Source organism: Girardinichthys multiradiatus, chromosome 2 (genome assembly GCF_021462225.1).
Source record: "Girardinichthys multiradiatus isolate DD_20200921_A chromosome 2, DD_fGirMul_XY1, whole genome shotgun sequence".
NCBI lineage: Eukaryota > Metazoa > Chordata > Actinopteri > Cyprinodontiformes > Goodeidae > Girardinichthys > Girardinichthys multiradiatus.
Window position 1 is genome coordinate 30,745,674 of NC_061795.1, and position 27,049 is coordinate 30,772,722.

The following is a 27,049-nucleotide window of genomic DNA, read 5'->3' on the forward strand; positions in this document are numbered from 1 at the left end:
GCTTTGCTCTGGTTGTGAGCTGCGTTTATTTGCATGCCTCTTCTTACATTTTGTTTTGCTGCTGTTCTTGTTCCCACAGATTCATGTCTAAGAGGTACAGGAAGAAGGACCTCAGAGAGAATTTTTGCCGCAACCCAGACAACTCCACTGCTGGTCCGTGGTGCTTTACTACTGACCCCAGGCCACACCTTAGACACCAGGAGTGTGGCATACCACAGTGTTCACAGGGTAGGCTGTGCACACACATATATCTCTGCATGAGGACATTCATCTTGAAGTAATAAGCATTCCACATTGAAATTGCTACATAATTACAATTGTTATTTAAGCTTGACCATCGGAAATTAGGTGCAGCACATTGGGCAATCACATACTTGGAGTAGGGTCTGCTTGCTGTGCTACCTTACCTCTGTTCTTGAATGCATGTGGGCCCACTGGTTTTATTTGCAGAGGCAGGCTGCAGCTGTTTCCAGGTGTGGGGTTCACTTTTTAACGTCCTCTCTTGTTTCATCAGGTTCAGATTTTATGAGCAGTCTAAACCCCTTAGGAGCAAGTCATGAAATATTAGAGGATATTAATACCTCTGTTGTTTCATCTACATAAAGATTTAGCCACTGAACTTGTCCCTGCAGCAAACATGTGGTTGTGACAAAAGCAAAACTCAGTCTATATATACACAGTACTGTGGAAAAGTTGCACAGTACTGTAAACAAAGAATGCTTTCAAAAATGGAAGTGTTAATAATTTATTTTCATCAATCAACAAAATGCAGGGAATGAACAAAAGAGAAATCTAAATCAAATCAATATTTGGTGTGACCACCCTTTGCCTTCAAAACATCATTAAGGACACTTGCACACAGTTTTTGGAGGAACTCGGCTGATAGGTTGTTCTAAACATCTTGGAAACCTAGGCTTTCTCAACTCCTTCTGTCTCTTGATGTAATCTTAATTTTTTATGCTGAAGATAGTTCTTAATGACTTTGGCTGTATGTTTGGGTTCACTTACTTTGCATTTTGTAAATTGCTAAAAATAAACAATAATCATTTATGTTTTTGAAAGCATTCTTTGTTTAACTTGTTTAAACTTTTGCACACTACTGTCTGTCTATCTATCTATCTATCTATCTATCTATCTATCTATCTATCTATCTATCTATCTATCTATCTATCTATCTATCTATCTATCTATCTATCTATCTATCTATCTATCTATCTATCTATCTATCTATCTATCTATCTATCTATCTATCTATCTATCTATCTATCTATCTATCTATCTATCTATCTATCTATCTGTCTGTCTGTCTGTCTGTCTGTCTATCTATCAGTTCATGCTCGTCTGTCTGTCTGTCTGTCTGTCTGTCTGTCTGTCTGTCTATCAGTTCATGCTCTTCAAAAGACAAATAATTGCATACTCTGTCAGAAAAAGATTAGGGGGATTTCTCTAAAAAATAACTGCTACTAATAGAGAGCACACATGCAGATACAAACATGGCATGTACAAGCAGATAAACACTAGCAGCCCTAAGTAATAAATGTGCTGTGTCATGCCTATTAAAAACATCTGTTTTTAACAGGCATTCTTTTGGTTGTTTACACTATGCAGTGTATCCCACTCACCATTTAACAAACCTTATTTTTATTTTTTTGACACATTTTGTGCCAATGTGCATTGAATGTCTATTAACATAACTACAACAATAAAATGGAGCCCTGTTAAGGGGTGGTTCTGATTTTTGTAAAGATGTTTTTTGTGGAGTGCTTTTGACTAATAAATATCTTACATTAAAATAAACAGTCCTCTGAATCTGTCTGTTTAAACCACCACTGAGGACTTCTTAGGGGCAGAGTGAGCTACATTATCACTATTTACTCAGCTGAACATTGTCTGTCATGTGTGTTTGTAGCACACAGGTATCTTGACACCAATCAGCTGTATCTGCCAAGAGGTGTTCAGTCTCTCCAACGAAAGCCACAACCTCTGTTCCTTTTTATTATCAGTGTCATGCAGATTTCCTCTTATCTTCCAGGTTCATCCTCACTTTCAGAGAACCTCATTTTCACTGTTTTGTACTTGCTTTAGTTTTAGATGGTCAAAATTAGTCATTGGTTGATCTGCAGCAACATGGAAAAGGTTTAGTGAAGTGGCACCCCCAGAAATGTTTTACAGGGGATGCCACATGGGGCCCATGACTTACCGAAATCAAAACCAATGACTGACTTTGTGTTTTGTTTTGAGAAATTTGTATTTCAGACTGACTGGAAATTAGCATTTAAATTGCCACAGTTGTATTTCTAATATTTTTAATATTTCAAGGAAAAGGCAGGTGCTTTCACTGACATGTGGACAACTCAGCTTAGTTTGCTAAACGAACAACTTACCACATCTCTGGAGGGGTGGCTTGCAATGTGGCGCACAGGTTGGTCATGACATGGGACGATATGTATTTTTGACAGCTGAGGCGACTCTGTGATGATGACTGCAGCTTTGCTTTATTTACATTTCAGAAAAGCTCCAGTTGAATAGTTTTTTGACTTTTAATTTGACCCAGTCAAATGCGGGACATTGTTTCTGTTTGATGGACACTGGGACAGGAGTAAAAAATGCGCCACAGTTTAACAACCAAGGTTTGTTTTGAGGAATTGGAATGAGGCTAAATTACCTTTAAAAGCTTACAAAGAAACAACAGTTGGTATGTGTTCAAACAACCCAAAAAAAGCTAAAGTAAAGAAAACAACTGGACTTCAGTTGTTGTAGCTGAAGACGTTTCATTCTTCATCCAAAGGGCTTTCTCAATTCAAAGCTAGTGAGGGAGAAGTTCCAAGCTTGTAAGCTGTTTGGGATGTGGCATTCTGCACATCTAAATTCACATGCAAATTAGACTCTCCTGACAATAGGGCATCATTAGTGACCTTGTTAGCCTGGCTCACTGAGAGATGTTTTGGTCACATGCAAAAAGGTGTGGCTTGGTTTGAAACTGACTAGATATCAGGCTTAAAGCTGAACTGTATGTTTTTGAAAGACAAAATCTAAGGCCTCTCCCTCTGTTTTCTTACTTGACACAAATGGCTTTCTTCTTTCCTCTTAAACCATCTATTTTCTCTGACCAAAATTTGAACATTTGGGTCCTCAAAGGAGTGTTCCTTATCCTTGAGGTGTAGGTACACAGCTGAGTGTGTCCTGATGAGCTGGCTCTCTTATGTTGAGCCATGCATCAAATTTGTTGAACTTTCAAAAACATACAGTTCAGCTTTAAGTCTGATACTTAGTTTTAAATCAAGCAACAACTTCATGTCTACTCTGGTTTTTAAGCAGGCAGTGTTTCAAATGACATACTTGTCATGGCACGGCAATTACACCATTTTCATGTTTCAACTAGTATCGTGTGCACGACGATCACAATCAAAACATTGTAATGTAGATGTGTTACCAGAAAAGGAGAAACAATCCCGTTGTCAATGAATTGTTGTCGTATGCTAAGGGCCTCAGAATTGATCGTGCACTGTAGCACACAGCAATTTCGTCAACATAATTTGAGATACTGTTTCTTTTTGGGGAAATAATAATTCGTTTACATTATGTTCTGAGGTAATTTAAATACCCAGGTTCAGGTGGCTAGTCTTATTTTCTGCTGCGGTACTGTCGCCAGATACACAAACAGCAGCCCGTACTTCACTTTGGATCCAAGGTTTCTTCAAAGATGCAGTCTTTTGCCAGCGAATTCAAGATGTTCACACGTGTCCTCCCCAATGCAGTGGGGAAGGAGAAAGAACACCGCTCTGCTCATCCTTTTTTACCTCTACGCCTTCACAGGGAATTCCAGCTAGAGAACTCCTCCTTCCTGGGAGCTGTCATGAAAATTAGTTAATACTATGCATTCAGGAATTTGGAGTTTTCTAATAGTCTCGTTTGTTCTCTGCGTGAAGCTCAGCCCTTTTTCTCCATCGATGGCTGGGACCAGCACACCTCAAAATTAGATGGCTACGGCCAGAATTTTTCTACAAATCGAAGCTATGCATGTGACGAAAAACCTTAACAGGCTATTACTAGATCACTTCTTAAAGTTATGTTTTCTAATCTAATAGAACATTTTTGTGACTTTATGTTATATTTTTGTTACTGTAACGTGCAGTTGAGTGTATAACCTGCAATGGGGAAGATTACAGAGGACCAATGGACTATACAGAAAATGGGAAAGAATGCCAACGGTGGGACCTGGATGAACCTCACAAGCATACTTACCACCCAAAGAGGTGAACCTTCCACACATACAAACTCACACACATCTCACAAATTGCATGCTTTATCTTTAGTGCTCATATGTTCATGCAATAATGTTTTCTATATACAATATATTGCCTTAACTGATTTATAAGGTTGTGGCTCACTTTAGATTGAGTGATTTTGAGTCAGCCAAAGAAAACATTCCCTTCCCCAAAGGACGTAATCACAATCTAGCATAGATGTGTGTTTTGTAAGTGTGGTCTGCTGGGAAGTCCCCTCATTTCTGCATTAGGAAATCTATATTCTTCAACTTGTCTAAGTATTCCTTGCATCTTCTTAGCTTGTATCAACATATGTACATGCCAGCTTTGTGAGTCTGTCACAATTGTTCCACCTAGTTGAGTGGCAGGTGATATGGATTAGCTGACACTCATTAACACATCCCTAATCATCACACTATTTGTACAAACTGGGTCCCAGGACCCACAGCCTTACTCTACATGCCTAGAGGCAACAGGCCTGAGGGGACTCAGGAGTTTGTTATGACTGACTGTTAAACATCTGCACTGATGCAACTTATTATCCACCTAATTTCTATGAGCTCTGAACAGATAAACAGATGGTGTCTGCTCACAACTAGTCATCTCCTCAAATTCATGCAGTATTGTATTTTCTTTCAAATTATTCCAGTGTGCACTCTGGAGAAAGAACTTTTATATCCAACTTTTAGCTTTGTCTACATACTAAAAGTATTGTATTTGTAGGTACCCTGACAAAGGCCTACATGATAACTACTGTAGGAACCCTGATGGACGTCACAGACCCTGGTGCTTTACCACAGATCCCAACATACCCTGGGAGTACTGCGACATCAAAGTCTGTGGTAAGCATGAGGGTTTGTTTGTTTTTGTGGGGGTTGAATGGATTAACCTTAGGTAAGAATGCCAAGTAAAAATTTGCGTTTGACGTAAATTAGGTGTTTGTCTTGAATGGAGGCTTTTTGCTGTCAGTCATGCCTGACTGAATTTTCCAACATGTACAACTTCCTGTAGCATTTGTTTTACCCCATATTGATATGAATATTCCTTGATGTTAGGAAACACACCATTACATGAACACCTATGCAGCTAGCCCCCCGCTCAAATTAGTCTTTATGTTATGTCTTCTCCAATAGCCAAAATGTTTAGTTTTCACAGCTCCCTGGGCCTGCTGTTTATTATTCTATGCCAGCTCTTAGGTGTGGTATTCTGTCTGCACAGAGCTCAGTTACTGCTTAACATTAACCTTCAGTAACTCATACAGACAAAACACAGGGTTCTTACTTGGATGCTGATTGTTTTTATACACCTCATACACCTGATACAAAAGGTCCGATTGATGTCTAAGAACAAATGTTGCAGCTGGTGTTGTGCTTTGTCTTTTTTTGCATTCACAGTAAACCAGAGATTACTCGATGTATACTTAACCAATCAGTAACAGGTCAAGAAGTGAACATACCCCTTGACTTTAAACAGTTTTTGAAAAGTGTTGCATCAATCTACATGTGTAGGCCTCTTTACTTTAATACCTCTTGCTAAAATCCAAGGTGCAACCATTTGCACTCAAAGGTTAACTAATTAGCAAATAGAATCTACATGAGTTTAATTTCAGGTTTAACACAGGGGTTTTTTGAAGCCTTTAAAGAGTTGTTAGAGTTAGTGAATATTAGTCAACATGTATCATGAGCAAGGGACACAACAGGCAGGTCAGGGAAGAAATTCAAAACACAGATAACTTATAAAGTAATTTTCCAAGCTTTGAACATCCCAATGAGCACTGTGCAATCGTGGAAAGAATGCAATACAATTGCAAACTTAAACATGACCAAAGTCGGCTGGCCAGACAAAAGGAGCTATAATCAGGGAAACAACAAGAGGCCACTATTAACTCTGGAGAACCTGTAGAGATTCACAGCCGTGAGCAGTCATTTGAAAGAAGCTGCTCTGGTCAGATGACACTAACATGGAACTTTTTGACCATGCAAAATGCCACGAGGTGGAAATCTAACATCCTGAACACACTTTGCGCTTATGAAAAATGGTGGTAGCAGAATCATGCTATGGGGGTGCATTTCTTCAGCTGGGAACTGGGTCAGACCTGATTAAAACAAACCTAAATCAAACCCAGTATGTCTTGACGTTTTACAGTGGACTAGAAATAAACCAATCATTTCATTCAGGTGTGCGAGAACAGGGGTGCTTCTAACTGGAGTACAAGACCTACGGTTTACATTAAAATACACTATATCAGTTTTTTCTGTCTACTTTTACATGTACATGACTAGGGATGGGTACCGAATTCGGTACTTTTATTGGTACCGACCGAATTCCGTTGGTACTACTGAGTACCAATTCATGTAAAATCAAACGGTACCATGTTTTGGTACCTAAACGCATCATTGTGACACTGAGGCAGTGGAAGAGTGTGCGATTTTCCAGACCGGACATGAACACAGCATTGCACGCACAAGAGCGTAATGACGTCAGTAGCCGCTGGTACTGTCAACAAAGCAAGCATGACTGATAGAGAGCGCTTAAAAGTATGGCTCCACTTTTCAAAATGCGTTGCAGATTACGCTCGCTGCAATATTTGTGATGCAATGTGCAAGGCCAGCGGAAGGAATTCTTCTAATATGAGGAAGCACCTGCAGCGCTTCCTACCACTAAAGGGGTGCCCCACCTGGCCAACCAGACCGCCCACCCGCCCCCCCAAGAGGATCACGACATGTAGTAATAGTATGTTTAAACAGTTAATGTCATTCATTTTAATAGATCACGTAGTGAAGGATTTCTGTCTCTGAGTCATCAGTACTCTACTTTCTATGGCCAAACTTGACAAAAGCTGGACGAAAACACACTTATACTCTGTGTCACCAACGCTGACGCTGACACACAAGCTGAACACACTCCAAACAGCGGACAGAAAAACATGCCCGCCAAAACCTAGAAAGCAGGCAAGAATATCTGCAGTTCTAAAAAGCGTCAAATTTAGTTTTGAGCAGCACTTACTCTCCTGCGAGCAGCAGCAGGGCTAACTCTCCTACTCCTGGTACATATAGCGAAGGTAGAAGTACACAAAATAGCCCAAGTGTTTCATGCCCTGCCCCTGACATGCAGCTAAAACATTTTTGAGATTGTATTATTAAACGAATTAACATTTATTACTTCATAAACACACACAAAAGTACCAAAAACTGGTACTGTTGAGTATCGGTACAGTATTGGTTCAAATGTTAAAGTACCCATCCCTATACATGACCTTTGATGACATCCTATTTTTAATCTTTAAGTTTCAATGCATTGGTTTGTGGTTAACATGTGAAAAACATTAGGATGTTCAAGGTGTTTGCATACTTTTGTCATTACGTGGTTTGCGGGCGGACAGAAGTGCAGACATGAGCTGGGCAGCAACATGTTGTAAAAGGTTTTCAGCTTTATTTCCAGAAGTTATCAACGAAACCAAACAAGGCACTGCAGATACAAAGTCCAGATTCAAAAACTTACAAGATAGGTTCTGCAGGAACATGGAAAAACTCAGCACAAATATGTGGGTTGAGAACAGGGTATGACAAACACAAGGAAACAGCAACAAACAATGACAAAAAACCAACTAATATACTGAGGGATAACAAAGGGCAGGTAATCAGAGAAAACAGGGAACAGGTGTGACAAGGAGGCAGGAGGGCAGAAGGAATAGGTGAAACAAATACGAAGAATGAGCATGGGCAAAGTAACAAACAGAAACACAGACCAAGCAAACCTATAGACAAAGATAATGGGGGGATCAAATGGGGAATAAGAAAACTAGAATAATCATGACTAAAGTAAACAGAGAAACTAGAGAGAACATAGGAACAACAATAACAACCTAAGAACAAACAAAGAACCCATAAATAAAACCTGAATACAAAAGTAAACAAACCTAACCACACTGACTGAATTAACTGGAAAGGAAACAGAAAATAAACTAGTAAACAAGAAGAGTGCAAAGGAACAAATAATAAAACACAATAAAACACAAAGATACTAAAGAGAAATAAAACTAGAGAATCCAGGGAAGACCAAGAACTATAATAATTACAATAATAATAATAATAATAATAAACCATACAAAGTAATAAGAAAACAACCATAAAATAACTTAAGAAGTAAACACTAGGAGGCGGAAGAGGGAGAAAAGAAAACATGATACGAAAACCAAAATAAAAACATCTAAGCAAAAGGTAAACAAACACAAAGCCACAAACAAAGTCCTAAAATGTCACTCCGTGACAACTTTTGTAAAGCATTGTATCAGGCTCAGATTTATTCTCTCAAAATATGTGACTGGCCGGCTGACCTTCAAGAATTATCCGCAGTTCTGGCAGCATGTTTGCCTGATGGCAATGATCCATATGGACTTAGTGGTTCACTATTTCTCTTCTTTTTTCCCCTGTAAAAACTGTCGTCCACCCCTTGCACTCAATCTCTCCTGCTTGGTTATTGATATGGGAGTTTTTTGGTAACAGCCCAAGTTTACGATCCATTTAGTCTTAATCAAAACAGGGCCATGAGGACAAAGCAAGACAAACAGAAATGGATAAATGGTCCACTGAAAGGCCCCTTCTTTTGTTTACTGTCAAACTGGTGTGTGTCTATTTTTAGGCACATTAAAGAGAAACTTGAAGATGTTTTTGCATGTACTTGTGGACAGGCTACTGAACTTGTGACTTGCCTGTGCCCTTTCTGTGAACAGATAACATAAATGAGGTTTCTGCTTTATTTTTCTCATTGTGCTCTCAAAAGAGACCCATAGAGGGAGATATTCTGCTGAAACTAGGTTGCTGACAAACCTCCAATTAAACACTATCACAAACAAAACATCCCCACCTATTCTAAATCCAGGAATATGGATTTTAGTATAAAACCATAATGTGCAACACTCAAGTTAACAGAAGACCTGAGGTGAAGACACAGTGTAATTGTTGAAAAATTTATTTATTTATTTTGTTGGATTTTTAGAATACCGTCTGCTTTAGTTTTTGATAATATGTACTCAGCAGTATGAAGGATGTCCATATTAACATTCAGTACATTCAGACGGGTTGGGGTTAGGGTTAGAAAAACGTTTATACTCATCCTATTTTATTTCTTTTTTGGATGGCCTTCCGCTAATAGTAATCACAACATATTTCTTCATTTGTAAAGTTCTGACATTGCATTTTGTTATCCTACCAAAACTGATTTTTTTTTTACAATATATTGTACATTCTAGTTGCTAAAACAAGTTAAGCTTCTATGCATTTCATCGTATCTGTTTTTAAAATATCCTCACCCACCCATTTGGATAAATTGGACATAAATGATCAAACTAAACAAATTTTGTTTGAAGTAATTTTTTTGTACGATTACACATAAAACTATGGCGTTCTGTTGTTTTCTACAGTAAGGATGGGCAGCTATTAGATTCCCATGTTATAATTACCTTGAATGGACATATCACGGTTTAATGCTATTGACATAAGATAAAAATTATAGCCTGATCTAAATAATGTTAGTTGAAATAGAAGAGTTTGAGTTATTCCTACTGCAGCAGCAATGACATTATATTGTTACAGCTTTCTTACTGTTATATATAACATTTATTTATTCTTTTTCTGATAAATAGGATAAAGCAAACATTTTGAATAAACACATATTACATGTAGTGCTAGTAATTGGGTAAACTTCCTTATTGCAAAAGATATATAACTTTCTGCTATTCTGCTCTTTGTTGAGTAACACTGAGAATCGACCAATACCTAGCTGGTTATTTAGTCCAACTATTTGCTTGAATATTAAGCCTTTAGTCTGCTCCTGAACAGACACGCTGTTTTTGACTTGCCAACAAATTTTAAAGCAGCATTACCTTAAAGCTGCAGTAGGTAACTTTGGTAAATGTGTATTTTTTACATATTTGTTAAGAATGTCACTATATCCTGACAGTATAACATGAGACAGATTATCTGTGAAAAAAAAAGTTCCTCTGACTCATTCCAGTGGTCCAACTGCCATTTGCAGAAATATTCTGCTCCGATCAGAAACTACCAATCAGAGCCCGAAGGAATATCTTAGCGCTATCAGTCACGCTTGTGTACGTGCTGCTCACACATTTCCCTACCCTTCTGTGCTAATGGTGCTGTGCTAATGATTTGAGGACCAAATTAGTCAAAGAATGAGCAGGCCATAGTCAGTCATTGATGTTTTCATCCTCTTTGAGAAGGAGTGGAGAGAGGAGCTGTGGTATTGTATGTGGAAGTCTGGAGTAGCAGAGAAGTATGTTAGAATGGTGCAGGACATGAATGAGAGCTGTAAGACAGTAGTTAGGTGTGCAGTAGATGTGAAAGAGGAGTCTAAGGTGGAAGGAGGACTGCTTCAAGGATCAGCTCTGAGCCCCTTTTTGTTTGCTGTTGTGGTGGACAGTTTGACAGCTGAGGTTAGACAGGAATCTTGATGGACTATGTTTGCAGATGACATTGGGATCTTTGATGGGAGCAGGGAACAGGCAGAAGAAAATCTAGAGAGATGGAAGTTTGGCTTGAAAAGGAGGGGAATTAAGTTTAGCTGGAGCAAATCAGAATACATGTGTTTGAATGGCAAAGACCCAAGCGGAGCTGTGAGGTTACAGAAAAGAGAGATAAAGAAGATGGAGGATTTTAAGTACCTAGGGCCAACCGTCCAGAGCAACGGTGAGTGTGGAAAAGAGGTGAAGAAATCTGTCCTAGCAGATTGGAACGGGTGGAGAAAAGTATCAGGTGTGTTGTGTGATAAAAGATTATCAGCCTGAATGAAAGGAATGGTGTAGAAGACATAGGTTGGGAGTGAGGAAGATAGATAGGATCAATAATGAGTACATCAGAGGGACAGCTCATGTTTGATGTATTGGAGATAAAACCAGAGAGGCCAGATTGAGACTGTCGGAACATGGAAAGTGGAGGGATAGTGAGTACATCGGTAAAAGGATACTGAGGCTGGAACTGCCAGGCAGTAGACCTACAGGAACACCAAAAAGGAGAATAATGGATGGAGTGAAAGAAGACATTAAGTTAGTTGGTGTGAGAAAACAAGATGCAGAAGACAGGGTTAGATGGAAACAAATGACTCGCTGTGGTGACTCCTGAAAGGCAAAAGCCTAAAGAAACAGAAAGCTGGAGACAGCACTGACATTTTACACTCTAAACTGTGAGAATGAAATGATGGAAAATATTTGTGGTTTTAAAACCTTTATGAACTTTGATACTGGCCTTTAACAGACCCAGGCCAATTTATAGTGATACAATAGTCAATGTTGTAAAGTGTGTTTGACTGACCATATTTTTGCATGCCTAAGAATAAAGGAAATGTATTTGTTATTCAGTAAAACTAAATCCATCGAAAACTAATTAGGCATTCCAGTGCAGATGATGGGACATGTTTTTAATCTGTGTTTCTTTATTTATTTCCCCCCACATTGTGTTCCCATGGTGTTGAAATCTGTTGTCATCAGTCACCCTTTTGCTCCAGGCAAATTTAAACCAATCTTTTAACCATTATATGTACTCTTTTCCAAGTTAAAAGGAGAGGTGCTACTATGAATCGTGCATTTGTTTCATTTTGGATTTCATTTAAATTTTTTCCATGTGTTTCAAAGATCATTGAAAGGAAGTGCTTTAGGACAGGCAGGCATGGCCAGCAAATGTAAATAAAGGCTGATTTTTGGGATGTGATGTCAAGACCAACCCAAACACTGTGCTGTCACAAACTGGTTTGTGGAGTACCAGTTGAAAGCTGTGGTTTGTATGTTAGCTGTCAACGTCTTGATCCTTGGAAAATGGAGCAAGTGGGCGTCTGGTTGAGAACCACAGAAAAAAGAACTGAAGCATAACATAGGACCACGCTTACCCTGTTTTTGTTTTAATGCAGTCTGGCCTTAGTTTGCAATCGCAAAAGTAGACCCTATAGGCATTAGATAAAATGCATATTAAGGATTCAACTTTGGTTCATTTATTAGACACAGAGATGCCAGACATTTTATAATCTTTAATGAACCTTACTTTTACACTTAAGTAGAAAACTCTGACCATCTAAAATTTGGTATTATTACTGAATATTTTAAAACCCAGGGGGCAAAGTGCTATAGAAATTACAACATAAAATACAAGCAACCAATACAAGAAAACAGAAAAAAACTTAAAGAGAATACAACGATACAGATCCAATACAGGTAATTCAAACACAGGAACACGATTTAAGTGTGGGTGTGATGCTATTAGAAATAGAGGTTGTCCATATAATTATTACGATGATCATCTCGATAAAACCTAAAATGTTCCAAGTACCCATTTACTGTCAAGATATTATTATTACTTTAGAGGGGAGGAAGATTAGGACTTTTTTGTTTGTTGTGTCATGTTATAAATAGGAGAAAAAGTTGTTCGGATTCATATGTACTGAATGTTTGAAGTAAATATTTCCAAGTTCCAAGTGAGAAAACTACACATGGATGGATTTCAAAATCTAATGATCGTCTGCCTCATGTTTAAAACATAATAAAGATGCAGTGATAAATCTCTTATTTGCACATGGTAGTTTCTGTTCATTAAATCTTTCACACACAAACAGATTCATAACTGCTGTTGATGAATATGTTCCTGTTGTTTATAAATTAATAAAATACAGAGATACAATGCTAAAGAACAGTCTAGTCTGGACATTGAAGACAACTGACATATCCTTTTGGTTCTCCAATTACAAACTGAACAAGGTTAAGCTGGGTTTATTTAATTCCTAGGTGCAAATGCTGACTTTTGTTGGGATTATGAATCTGAGAATATTATTTAATATTAATATTTTAATATTTTATCAAATAATATTTCGGTCTGTTAAGGTTTGTCCTGTGAATGCCAGCCCAGTAAGGCGATGGTATTAGGACAAAATAGAAAGGTGTGAGACGAGCTCTGACATTATTGAACAGCAAAAACTCTGCACACACATGGAATTAATTCACACAATTTCTTAAAATACAAGAATTTATTTACAAAAATAAGTCAACTCAAAGTCAAACATATTTCAATCAACAAACCCTTTACTATGCTAAAACAATCCAACTAAACTACCAAGCAGAATTAAAGAATAATGAAGACTAATGGGCTATGTACAATATAAACAAGTTGATTAAAGATGATTGAAACCATGACCATAGAGTGATGCAACATTACCATGCAATGTTTATGTTTGAGAACCAAGGATTATCTTCAAGAATCTGGAAATTAAGTTAAGTTACTCTTGGAACCAATTTAGGCAATAATCAGCAAACGTTTAGACAACCATTCACAATGCAAGATCAAAATATTATTTTAATAAAATAATGTTTTAAATAATGATCTGCTGAATAAAACCAACCTTCTGGATGACCATTTTCTCAACGGTGTCTCATTAGCTGCCTTTATTTATTAAAATAATATTTGAAGAAATCTTATTAAGGGAATATTTTGGAAAAGAGACAAATCTTTCTGGAGAAATGGGGCTTAATGGTGTTTTCTAGTTATCAAATTTAGTAAAATGATGTTAGGGACACATTATTTACTGGATTGAAAACTAAACCTTTCTAGGTAAATATTACTTGGCAGCAAGGATGTGTCCTTAGCTGTTAGCAGTTAAGCTAACAAAGAAGCTGCTAGCTTAGCACCAGATTCAAACACACACCTTTAAAAAAATACCGTTAATAAAAGGGTTAAAATGCATAAGCGCGGATGGCGCATTATGATCAATCTTCTGTTTAAAATCACCCTTTAATAAAGTTTGTCTTAACTTTAAAAACGCACAAAGAACAGAACCTGAGCACGTGTGCTGCTGATAGTCTACTAGCACCAAGATAGCTGAGTTCAACACAAACAAAACCAAACTTCATAAAATGAAAAATGTTTAGATCATTTCAATCTAAATGGCTTCTATGTTTTTCCGCCCAAACACTTAACCTCATGAACTGTGATGAGGAACGTTGTCCAAGCGACGCTGAAGTTTGAAGAGAGCTCTGTGAACAAAGGGTTAGCTTCCAGCTAACCTCCTTAGCTGTGGGAGTGGCGGCTGTTCTGTCGGCCGGTCTGTGATCAAACGGTTAGCTTCTAGCTGACCTCCATGGCTTTGGATGAAAGACGGCCCGTTTTGCCTGCTAACCGCACTGCACGTTACCGTTACCACGGTGATGGTGTCTCTGCTGTCTTCCTTCCAGACTGGGAGACCGGTCCGCTCGGCTTCATAGAGACCGCTTCTCTGTAGGGAACTTCTCTGGGACAGTGTGCTTCTGCAGGCCTCAGAGAGAGAAAGTCAAGCCAGGCGTGTACCTTAATTCCCATGTTTATGAATGAATACTGGGTACACAAACAGTTATTCACTCATACTTAACCTGTGCATATGATCGTGTGATCTTATGACACTCTTGGATCCAGTTGAAGAGTTTATGTCTTTTTGCCAGCAAAGAGACATCAGCGTGCTTGTCTCCCCTATCCGGCCCCTTTCGAAAGCCGTGTGGAAGAGGGCGGATGTAGCAACAGCTGTGCTTTTATTTGGGCAGTGGCGATACAGGAAGTCCGCAGTTATCGCGTTTCCTGGCTGTGCCGGAAGAAGGTTAATGCACTTTATTTTGAAAAGTTCCAGAAGAGTTCGGACCGGAGTTTTAATGTTGAAATCCATGGCTGGGTCCCAACACTTTACATGTAAATAGATCACAGCAGGTAGGCACCAGCTCTTGCTCTCAATTCACTGTTGTGTGCTTCAGTTCTCCATACTTCCCTTTTCAGTACTATCTGTTAGAAGCAAATGTGCATCAGCTATTCCTCTTTTTGAATATTCTGGCTTATCAGCTGTAGATTTAATGCTGATTCATTAATTTTTTTACTACTTAAATAGTTGGCATTAAAATTTAATTGTGAAGATTGCCCACTGTGGTATGTTGGACTGCCTAAAGAAGAGCTCTTCTATAGGCAGTCCAAGTACCACCACCAGTACTTGGACCACAATTTTAGAACCCTGGATTTAAAACATAAACATTTGAGAGTGAAAAGCAACTGAGAAACACTAAACATGGTGTTTCTGAGCAGTATCAGTGACAGCAACACGACTCACTGTATCAAACAGATTATAGTTTTAAGTGAACAAACTGGGATTAAGATGACACATTGCAGTTCAGGTAAGGTTACGGTAAAGTACTTGACATGTAATACTTAAAAGGAAAACAGCAGATTTTCACTCAGCAGGAGATTTTGATTTAATAGCCTGTCTAACTAATATCATGCTCCTCCTGTTCTTGTTTCCTTGACAAGCATACTTAACATTTTAAGCTCTTACACAGAAACCCCTTCTAAAAGTCCTGTGGTGGAGACAACTGAGTGTTATGAGGGCACAGTAGAGGGTTACAGAGGCACAGCCGACATGACGCCCAGCGGACTCGCCTGCCAACGCTGGGATTCTCAGTATCCCCATAACCACACATTTTTACCTGAAGCTTACCCTTGCAAGTGAGTGAAAATTGCATGAGAAAGCCTTCCACTCACTCACCCACCAATGTTCACTCTGAGTAAATAACACAATGACTTTTTTCCTCACTGTTTTTCAGGGACCTGAGAGAGAACTACTGTCGGAATCCAGATGGTCAAGAATTCCCCTGGTGCTTCACTACAGACCCAAGAGTACGCACAATGTCCTGCACCCACATCCCTCAGTGCGGAGCCCAGAACAGTCCTGTTAGTGGTGAGAGACACAGCAGCTTTATTTGATGCTGAAAGCAACAAGGGGAAAGCATATTCTTTCAGCCTTAAATGGAGGAATATTTGGTATTTTTATATTTTGTAGATTGCAGAGTTCATATGAGACCCTGTACCACACATATTGGTTTGTAACCAAGGTCGTCTGCATCCCTGTGGAAAACTCTAATCTTACAGGACTGTGGGAAGGGCTGACCACCAAATCTCACATAAATAAAATCTGACAGTAGTTAGGGATAACTTGGTCTCATTGGACAGTGAAGGATGAAGTTGAGGGATTAGTCTTGGTTCAGATTCTTTCTGGGGTACCGAAGAATTCTGAAAGGGAAAGATATAGATCCGTGGCTGATTACACACATTTAAATTTCCCAAGGGATTTTCAGGAATATTTTTTAGTTTCTGTGGCCTTGCATAAAAACTGACTCTGAGGTTGTTTTGTGGTTTACCCTCGAGGGTTGACTACATTCCCATATAGAAATAAAATGTAGGATGACAGACAGCTTAATAACTTATTTATGTCCAATATTTCTCTAAGGAGTCATACTGGATGACTTATTTTGCGTTCCCATCTTTTGGGTTTCAGATCCAGCCATGACAGCTAAAGCACCAAAGTTTTTTATACTTTTTTTATACCATTTATTTTTGGTGGGGCTCAGTTTGTTACAAATATTATTCAACATTACTCCAATAATTTGTATATTCTAGTGCTTAAGTTTACATTAATGTGAAGTTTGACAGAAGGATATGAGTTTTGCCATTAATGCATTGAATTATTAGCTTCCAGTAGCAAGCCTACAACAAAGTGCCTTGCAAAAATATTCATACCCCTTGAAGTTTTTCACAGTTTGTTACAGTACAGCCAAAGATAGACCAGCATAAGTAGCACATAATTGTGAAGATGTAAGAAAAATAGGTGCAGTACACAATACACTCAAAATTTCTTACTTATAAAAGTATATGCATGGGTTCTCACTTTGTAAGCCATAATGTTTCAATTGGATTTAGATCTGGTCTAACTGGGGCATTCTAACACCTTAATATGCTTTAATCAAAACCACTTCATGTTTTGAGTCTATATCCTGTTGGAAGGTGAACCTCTGTCCTATTCTGAAGAAATATGCAGCCTCCAACAGGTCTTCTTCCAGAATGCCATGCATTAAGCTCCATCCAACTACCTATGAAATCTATGTGCTATGTTCCTGCTCAAGAAACACGCCCCTACACCATGCTGCTTCCACCATTATGAGTAGGGATGTTGTTTTCAAGATGATATGTAGTATAAGCTTTCCTTCGCACATATAGTTTTATATAAAGGCCCAGAAATTTGATTTTAATGTTTTGCTGTGCCCCCTATACAGCTTGTGGTAAACTTTCAACTGAACTGCTTGTGGTATAGCCTTTAGGTTCTTCTGTTATCAGACACAAGCAAAACTGAAATTAAGTTCTTATTAAATTAAAAGGATATGAAGATAAGTGCATGTCACAACCTTTTATTTGTAAATAGTTTTTTTTATATCTCCCTTATGGGAAGAAACTTGTGCCATCAGAAACTGCATTTGAATTGCTCAGACTGAATCTGTATTTGTGTAATTTGAAATTAAAAGCATTGGTTTGAAAATGAATTTCACTGAACTGAACCTGAATATAATGGTTTAAAACTGAATTTGTTTGCTTTGAAAATTATTTTGGTTTGTATTGAAAATTCAGTTTGATTACTTTCACTTTCAGGTCTGAAATTCAATTTCAGTTCCAAAATTCAGTTTTTGTGTCCCACATCCGGGTTCTTGAAGCCACAGATTAATCAAAGAGATTTACTGATTCACGGATGTCATTCACTATTGCTGTGTCCAAATTCAGGACTACATCCTTTGAAGGACACATTTGTAGGCCGATAACGTCCTGGATGAGGCGATGAATGCTGTCCAATCTCCAGTTCCAACAAATGCGTCCTGCTTATCCCCAGATTTGAAGGATGGGTCCGGTGTATCCTCCGTGTCCCACCATATCCCATGATTCATTGCAGGTCGAAGTAGATTGCTCAAAGTAGCAAAGGCCAGAGGACAGAAAAAAGTTGTGAATAAAATTGCATATATTGCGCATTCTGTGAAACTGAACTTTTACTATATTTTTAGACAAGAATGTAGTTGTGTAAACCTAAAATATCTGATCAGTTTATCAAGATATCGCTTAATTACACAAATGCGCCGATGTGTTCGTCCGCTGCCCCAGCAGCTGCTCGCCTCGCCAGCTGTCAGCTGACCGGGTGGTTGAGGTGCGCTAAACCCCGAGAGAACAGCTGACTCCTAGCACATTGTTTTCAAAATCCCACTGGGTTTCCCCAATGGGTGGAAGTTAAACAGATATAATTCAGTCAGATGAAATCTAATATTAATGTTTGGTTTATTTATTATAATAATGATAATTATTATTATTATGCTCTGCAAATAAACTGATTTAAACTTTGTTCCTAAAGTTAACATGTTAGTGTTTAAGTTGTTGAAAGCTTTACAAATAAATTTATCAAATGGTATTTGTCAATGTATTTTATCTAGTGTTAGATTTTTATATCTATGAACGCAAGCAATATTTTCAACATTTTAAATGGCTGAATAATGAACAAGTTCATAAAACAATAACATTTTAAAACAAAACAGCACTATAAGCAATCAGCAATATATAAAAGGGTAAATAAAAACCATGTAGTTATTTACAGTAGAGATAGCGTTATTAACCTTCAGGCTCCATTTGTTCGGCTTCACACTAACACGGTTGCTAGGCAACAGAAGTTACGCTGAGGTGAAAATTAGAGAAACGCAGACTGACGTAACACCGGCGGTACACTATGCTAATCTGGTATGTTTAACTAATAGCTACAGGTAGCATAAGTGTTACTGTTTGACCATCATTTGTTTACATGACGCTTCTTATAGATGTTCATTTGACTTGGTGATTGACATCCGCTAAGCTCATGTAAGCTGTACTGCTCCAGCTCAACATGCCGTAAAGGAAGTTTAACCTGATGTGAAATGTAAATCGATGAATCTGTTTGATTAATCTGTGGCTATCCTCAAGGACCCTGGATGTGTGACACAAAAAACTGAATTTTGGAACTGAAATTGAATTACAGACCTGAAAGTGAAAGTAGTCAAAATTATTTTTTAATACAACGAAATACATTTCAAAAGCCAATGAATTCAGTTTCAAACCATAAAATTCGGTTTCAATTTAGTGAAATTCATTTTCAAACCAATGCATTTAATTTCAAATTACGCAAATACAAATTCAGTCAGAGCAATTCAAATTCAGTTTCTGATGGCACAAGTTTCTTCCCATACTCCCTCCACTTTAACGTTGTATGAACACTTAGCAAGGCACTATACTTGTTCAGTTGTTTGCATGATTTTGTACTAAAATTTGTGCTGTTTAAAAATGTAATGCCCTTATTTTTTCTTTTTATTGCAATGCAAGACATTATACCCTAGAACAGGCAAAATACAAGCAGAGGTTTCAGTGAAGAAAGCATGTTTTTAAAGACTGCGTTGTATGTTTTCAGTATAGAAAAAACATATCTGAAATGTCTTTCTTATTTTGTCCCCCACTTTTGTGTGCAAACCCAGACTGCTTCTTTGGCTTTGGAGAGAATTACCAAGGAGAGCAGTCAAGGACTAGATCAAACCTGCCCTGTGCTCCCTGGCGAGACCACAGCAACAGGTCGGTTCACTGAATCGCTCCTCCTTCCCTGCCTAATAACTTTTCCAAACTTTATGATGTAAAACACAGACCTGCACCGTTAATAAATCACAGACATGCATCTCTGCCTAAAACAGAGATGTAACACAACTTCTAAAGGATGTTAACCACCAGAGCCTTGGAACATATATAGGATTTTTAACAGCTCAGTGATATCAAATAAATCCTATGATAATCGGATTAGCATTTTTATGACAAATATTGGATAAATATTTATTTATATTTAAGAGCCAGTTGTGCAAACCTTAAACATGTTGGTGTGCAGAGAGACAACCTATATTGACCTTTACATAAGTCATTTTGTTGTAAGTCCCCCATAGTAAGTTTCTTGTTTCCAGGAGGAGAAACTGGCTACTGTGACTATAGCTTCTCCAGCATCTCAGAACAACCAGCTTTGTTTTCCACTGAAGATGACCTAACTCAGAAGGAATGAAAAACTGGGATAACTTAGTGGAGGGATATGCACTTCAGACCTCACCTTTGACCCCAAACTCCCCCCTTTGTAGTAACTTCAAAGCTACTCAGATCCCCTGCCTGGCTCCTGCCTATGCGTCATAGGTCATGGTCAGGAACTCGTAGTGTGAGAAATATAACACATATAAACATAGATTTGGAACTCAAGCTTGCTTTAACTGAAAACCATGAATTTTGTCTCACTTTCCTTTCACCGTGTTTTGATGTTTTAATATTGTTGGTAAATTTGGAGGAAGAAAAAGTATTTTGAGTCTGCATGAAAAGTAAATGTAGGAGAATTTAGTGAGTAATTACTTTTGAGATTATCGTCTTATCTCGTTTGAACAGAGAAAGCCTATTCAGCTGTATAGATTAAGTAGACCGAGTATCCAGATTCTTTTTGGCTGAATTCATTCAAGGCCATGTATCATCAATTTTAAAAACATTTTGTAGCATCCCTGGCTGAATAAAACAGAAATACGCTTTATTGTCCCACAGTGGGGAAATTCAGGAAAAATAATGATGGTTGTCGCAGTGATGCTTCATAACACAATTTTATGTTTAAAAGCTATAAACAAAAAAAGCAGAATCATCAAACTACTGCTTTGCTCTTACACATAAACAAACAAAAGTTTCTTTTAGATTTGCATTAGGTACTATTAAACGTATTTAAACAGAAATGTATTTAAATAACAGCTTAACTATATGAAACTGTCTATCCTCCCGATATTTAACATGAATGCAAAAGCAACCATTTTTTTGGCACGGCAATTTGGGCAGCTGTATTTACAATAAAACAGTCTTAACAGGCCTTTAACGTTACTTTCATGAACCCTGTACACATCCACAAATAATATAATAATGAACAACTAACATACCTTGTGCTTGCTGTCATGATCTTCAAACTTTAAATAAACAGGAATCAAGCAACGACTTAAATGCTTTGGGCCATATTATTGGGCGTTTATTGTGTAATTATATGTCAAAATTGGCAAAACATTTCAAAGTACTGAAACAGATATGCAAAAGACATCAAGAATGCAGCTGAGAAAACAGACAAGATTAACCAATGAGTGATGGGGTTATGTTTGGAACACAGAACTCTGCATTAATGCTTAACACTATGTTTACCCAAGACAAAATTACTGATAGCAAAGTCTCCAGCTTGATTTTCAGTTCATAAAGTTAAGAGATATATATGGTAATTTATCCTGCGGTGAGGAAGAAGTTGAGAGGAAATGTGTTCGAGAGCAGTAGCAGAAGTAGTGAAAAAACAGAACCGTATGGAGGGATTTCAAATGTATTTGTTATGCTATGCTTCACATTAGCAAGCCCTGGAATGGTTGTGCGAGTCTCCCTTTTTCTTCACATATTCCTTTCATGTTTTACTTGAGAGGGTTTAACTACACTAGAGTAATGTAGCAGCCAAAAAGTTATACTGAGGACACCATCTGTCATGCCACTCAAACTTTATCAGCTAAAGCTAATTATCATGGCTAAATAAACAGTAGGAACATTAGGAGAAAGCAGTTCTTGATTTAGCATGGTCTGGAGACAGCAGCAGAGGTATTATAATAACAGAGGACCAAAAAGAGGATTAAAAAACACTTTAAAAAACATTATCTTATCTGATATTCTCACAAACAAGAGTTGTGGTCATCTTGGTGAGCTGGCTGTAACTGCCTACTTGGGGTATCTTTCCTATTTCGTTCATTTCCATGGAGTTCACCTGCATTTCTTGCATGCATCTTTGTTGTATAAAAATGACCACTCTTTGTGGGAGAAATTGTTCAATAAGCCATGCATTTCAACAGTATGCTGTTAATAGGTCTGTTCTTTTGAAAACCTCTCCATGTTATGTTAAATAATGGGTCATTCATGGACATCCATGGACACCATGAATCCAGAGATTGTTCTAATCATCTGTAAATGATATTCACTTCTTGTTTTTATAAAATGAGTGCCTGAGTGGTAGCACTTGGCATTTGAGGTGGTACTATTGTTTATTACTGAAAAATCTCTTTTTAACTTTCCACGGTAGAGCTAAATAATAATGTCTGTTGTGAACATTATCTTTGACACTTGAACCGGATGTTGATTAAAGATTAAGTAAGGTCTTTCTCTTTGTTTGTCCAGTGGCGAGAGGGGCATGCTGATGGCTGGTCTTGAGGGAAACTTCTGCAGAAATCCTGATAAGGACAAACATGGTCCCTGGTGTTTCATCAACAATTCTGCCATTAGCTGGGACTACTGCAACATAAAGCCTTGTAAGTACATGAATGGGTACTCATGCAGTACCATAAAAAATGTGCAATCTCCCTTACACTGACAAATTATGAGAAAACTTCAAACTGACGATTTATCATTCTTTTAGATCAAAGACTAAACTAACAAAAATTAGCTTTTTCTCTCAGAAGTTTGTCGCCTCATGTACGCTCTCACTTATAAATGCATATAATCCTCCACAAATACAGGCAACCACTTGTAAAGATGTATAAAAAAGCCTTTAAATATTAACACATTTATTTTGAGTAGCATATTCTCACTCTGAACATTTTAGAAAGATCCAATCTTTGAGTATATTTATATATGTATATATTTTGAGAAATATTGTTTTTTTTAAAAAGAGCCACTCTTCACAATTGTATAATCAGTTTTAGTAAAAAAAAATATTACCAGTAGAAAGGCAAGACATGAGAACATTTTCAGATATATGCATGTGTTGCTCTTGCACACACAGTGAGAAGAATTCAATACAATTCAAAAATATTATTTATGAATTCCAAAGGGAAATTAAATGTGGTTGTAGCTCATATTATGCAGGTTTCGCCAAAGAGCTGTTGTAGATGCTGATGGCTGTGGACAGGAAGGATTTCCTGTAGCTCCTCTGAAGAAGACTCTGACTGAAGACACTCTGTTGTTGTACAACAGTCTCATGAAGAGGATGCTCAGGGCTCTCCAGACCTTTCTTCATTTTATGAATAATCCTTCTTTAGAATGATCTCCAGAAGTTCCAGATGAGTCCCCCGGAACAGAGCCATCCACCCTACAACTGCAGAATCATCCGAGAATTTCTGCAGATGACAGGAGTCTGTCTTGTACTGGAAGTCTCAGGTGTACATAGTGAAAAAAAATGGTCAGAGTACAGTCCCCTGTGGTGCTCCTGTGCTGCTGACTACCTGGTTAGACTCACAACCCTTCAGTCTCGCAAACTGTGTTCTGTCTGTCAGGTAGTCTTTGATCCAGGAGATTGTTGAGGCCTCCACCTGAGTCTTCTGGAGTTTCTGACAATGCAAATCAGGCTGAATTGTGTTAAATGTTCTGGAGAAATCAAAGAACATGATCCTCACAGTGCTGCTGGCTTTGTCCAGATGACAGTGGGTTTGTTGAAGCAGGTGTATGATGGCATCTTCAACTCCAACTCCACAGCGATAAGCAAACTGAAAAGTTTCCTGATCGTTTATTGTTTGCTTACTCAGATGGGCCAACAGGAGTCTCTGTAGGACCTTCATGATGTGGGATTTTAGGGCAACAGGTCTATAGTCATTGAGGATTGAGGGGTGAGTTTTCTTTGGTACCAAAACAAGATAAGAGGTCTTCCACAACACTGGAACCTTCCTCTGGGACAGGCTAAGGTTGAAGAGGTGCTCCAGATTCCCACAGAGCTGCTCTGCACAGGCCTTCAGGACTCTGGTGCTCACACCATCTGGACCTGCAGCCTTATTCCAGTTCAGTCTTTCTAGTTGTTTCTTCACCTGACTTCTTGAGACACACATGATGTTATGGGAGGTACAAAATAAACCTTCAAAGCTCACAGTCAAAGCACTATGGGGAAATGTGAGAACTGTTCAGAATGGTGAATACATGAGACCATGCCATTCAAATAAAGCAGGTGTATCTTATTCTTCATATGAGACTAACAAGCTAAACCAAAATTTGCCCCTGTAACTTTGTCTTCCTCCAAATAAAGAACTTAAAGTCTTTAACAGCTTAAACTTTCTTCAGTGTGGCCAATTAAGCTTAACAACATCCAGTAAATGTTTTTTAAAATACATAGAGATGGCTGTAATTGTATGAACTTTATGAAATGGACAGTGCTTCCGCCTGTTATTGCTTCTAATTAACTTAAAACAACATGTTTCTCTCCTCTCCTCACCACAGGTGATACTTTACAAAACACCATTCCAGCTGGTGAGTGATTGTGTCTCTATGAGCCGCTAAGCCAGTGATCTGTGTTTGATAGCATCTCAGACTAGTTGTATTTCTTCAGAATTCGATGATGTCCATTTTATATTCTACCATCATGGTACATTAGGCGAGGCTGTGTTTGTAGTGACAGCTATTGCCCTCCTTCAATGTGTATTTGTGTCTGTGAGTTGTTCTTATTATATGACTGTTTCTTTTACATTTAAGTACAAATAAATCCCCAGTTCTTGAGACGTTTGATATGAGAAGAACTAGATATATGTTATTATGAATGAAGTGCCTCTTGTATAGCGACTGTTTAAGCAGCATGTCAGTATTAAAATCAGCCTGTGACACTGAATTCACATTTATAATTTAAGTTGCATTTATTGTCTATATTCTCCAAAAAAAAAAAAGACACAATAAAATGACTGTTTTCATGTGTTTGCATGGTTGTGTGTATGTGTGTTTCAGTCTTTGTAGCTGAGCCAACCCCTGTGAGGTGTTTTGTCCATAAAAGAACAAGGATCGTGGGAGGGGCTCCAGTTGGCATATCAGACGGCAGCTGGATGGTCAGCATACAGAAAGGGTAAAGCATTTCAGTTTTATATACTGTATTTTGCTCCCACAATCAGGAAGAACAAAACAAATTGTTTAGTCCAGGATTTCCATACAATTTTAGTAGCTTAGTAACATTGCCAATAAACATTTGCAATCATAATTTGCAGAGTTAAAAATGAAGGGACCACTTGAAGAAAAAAGTAAGTGTAAATACAACTGTTAGATTTGCAGAGTTTATTTTACCTCCCTTACTATCCTCCTCACTCTTTGTGGTTGCAGGATAAAACTGGTACCTCATCAAGCCTTGTTTGTCACTTAACTGAAGTGATTGCTGTGACTATACAGTGGCCTGTAAAAGTATTCATACCCCTTGAACTTTTCCACATATTGTGACATTACAACCACAAACATAAATATATTTTATTGGAATTTTATGTGAAAAACCACACAAAGTGGTATACAATTGTGAAGTGGAAAGAAAATTATACAAGATTTAAAACATTTTTCACAAATAAAAATTGAAACGTGCAGTGTGCAAACGTATTCAGCCCCTTTTACTCTGAATGCAACCAATTGCCTTCACTAGTTGTCTGATGATTGCTAATGACTAAATAGAGTAATCTAATCTCAGTAAAAATATGGCAGCTCTGTGATGGCCTCATAGGTTGGTTAAGAGAATACTGGGGAACAAACACCATCATGAAGTCCAAGGAACACACCAGAAAGGTCAGGGATAAAGTTGTGGAGAAGTTTAAAGCAGGTTTATGTTATAAAAAAGATTCCCCAAACTTTAACATCTCATGAAGCACTGTTCAGTCCATCATCCCGAAATGGAAAGAGTATGGCACAACTGTCAAGCTACCAAGACATGGCCGTCCACCTAAACTTACAGGCCAAACAAGGAGAGCACTCATCAGATAGGCAGAAAAGAGGCCCATTAGAACTTTTCATAAATCTGTCTGGGGGAATCTGTCCACAGGACAACTGCGGTCGTGCACTGCACAAACAAGGTCGTTATGGAAGAGTGACAAGAAGAAATCCATTGTTGAAAGAAAACCATAAGAAGTCCCATTTGCAGTTTGCCAGAAGCCATGTTGGGGACACAGCAAACATGTGGAAGAAGGTGCTTTGGTCAGACAAACCCAAAATTGAACGTTTTGGCCAAAATGCAAAATACTATGTGTGGGAACTAACACTGCACATCACTCTGAACACACCATCCCCAGTCAAATATGGTGGTGACAGCATCATGCTCTGGAGGTGCTTCTCTTCAGCAGGGACAGGGAAGGTGGTCAGAGTTGTTGGGAAGATGGATGGATCCAAATACAGGGCAATCTTGGAAGAAAACCTGTTTGAGTCTGCAAAAGACTTGAGATTGGGGCAGAGGTTCACCTTCCAGCAGGACAACGACTGTAAACATAAACCAGGGCTACAATGGAATGGTTTAAAACAAAACATATTAATGTGTTAGAATGGCCCAGTCAAAGTCCAGACCTAAACCCAATTGAGAATCTGTGGCAAGATCTGAAAACTGCTGTTCACAAATGCTCTCCATCTCATCTGACTGAGCTTGAGCTGTTTTGCAAAGGAGAATGGGCAAAAATTTCAGTCACTAGATGTGCAAAGCTGGTAGAGACATACTCTAAAACACTTGCAGGTGTAATTGCAGCAAAAGGTGGTTCCACAAAGTATTAACTCGCAGGGGCTAAATACTTTTATACAATGCCCTTTTCAGTTTTTTATTTGTAAAAACAAAACAAAAAAAGAAATCATGTATAATTTCCATTCCACTTCACAGTTGTATACCACTTTGTGTTGGTCTTTCACATAAAAGTCCAACAAAATATATTTATGTTTGTGGTTGTAATACGACAATATATGGACGATTTCAAGTGGCATGAATACTTTTACAAGCCACTGTATACAGGTAGACCCAAGGTTTAATAACTCCCACCAAAACCCCTGGCAGAATGAAAATTTAATTAAGAGGTTTATTTTAAATAGGAAATGAGATAGGTGTCTATCAAAAGAACAATATAAAAGAAGAAAAAAAGTTTAAAAAAAAATTATTCTTAG

At 38.1% G+C, this 27,049-nt stretch overlaps 1 protein-coding gene across 1 annotated transcript in view; it reads left to right on the plus strand.

The window, feature by feature from the left end:
- LOC124857843 (hepatocyte growth factor) overlaps positions 1–27,049 on the plus strand; it is a 43,960-nt gene that overhangs the window by 9,364 nt on the left and 7,547 nt on the right. Inside the window, exons 7-15 of the mRNA XM_047349372.1 lie at positions 80–228; positions 4,136–4,256; positions 4,992–5,110; positions 15,613–15,778; positions 15,877–16,010; positions 19,642–19,735; positions 22,364–22,494; positions 24,389–24,418; positions 24,887–25,001. Coding sequence (XP_047205328.1) covers positions 80–228; positions 4,136–4,256; positions 4,992–5,110; positions 15,613–15,778; positions 15,877–16,010; positions 19,642–19,735; positions 22,364–22,494; positions 24,389–24,418; positions 24,887–25,001 — 1,059 coding nt within the window. The remainder of the gene's footprint in view (positions 1–79; positions 229–4,135; positions 4,257–4,991; positions 5,111–15,612; positions 15,779–15,876; positions 16,011–19,641; positions 19,736–22,363; positions 22,495–24,388; positions 24,419–24,886; positions 25,002–27,049) is intronic.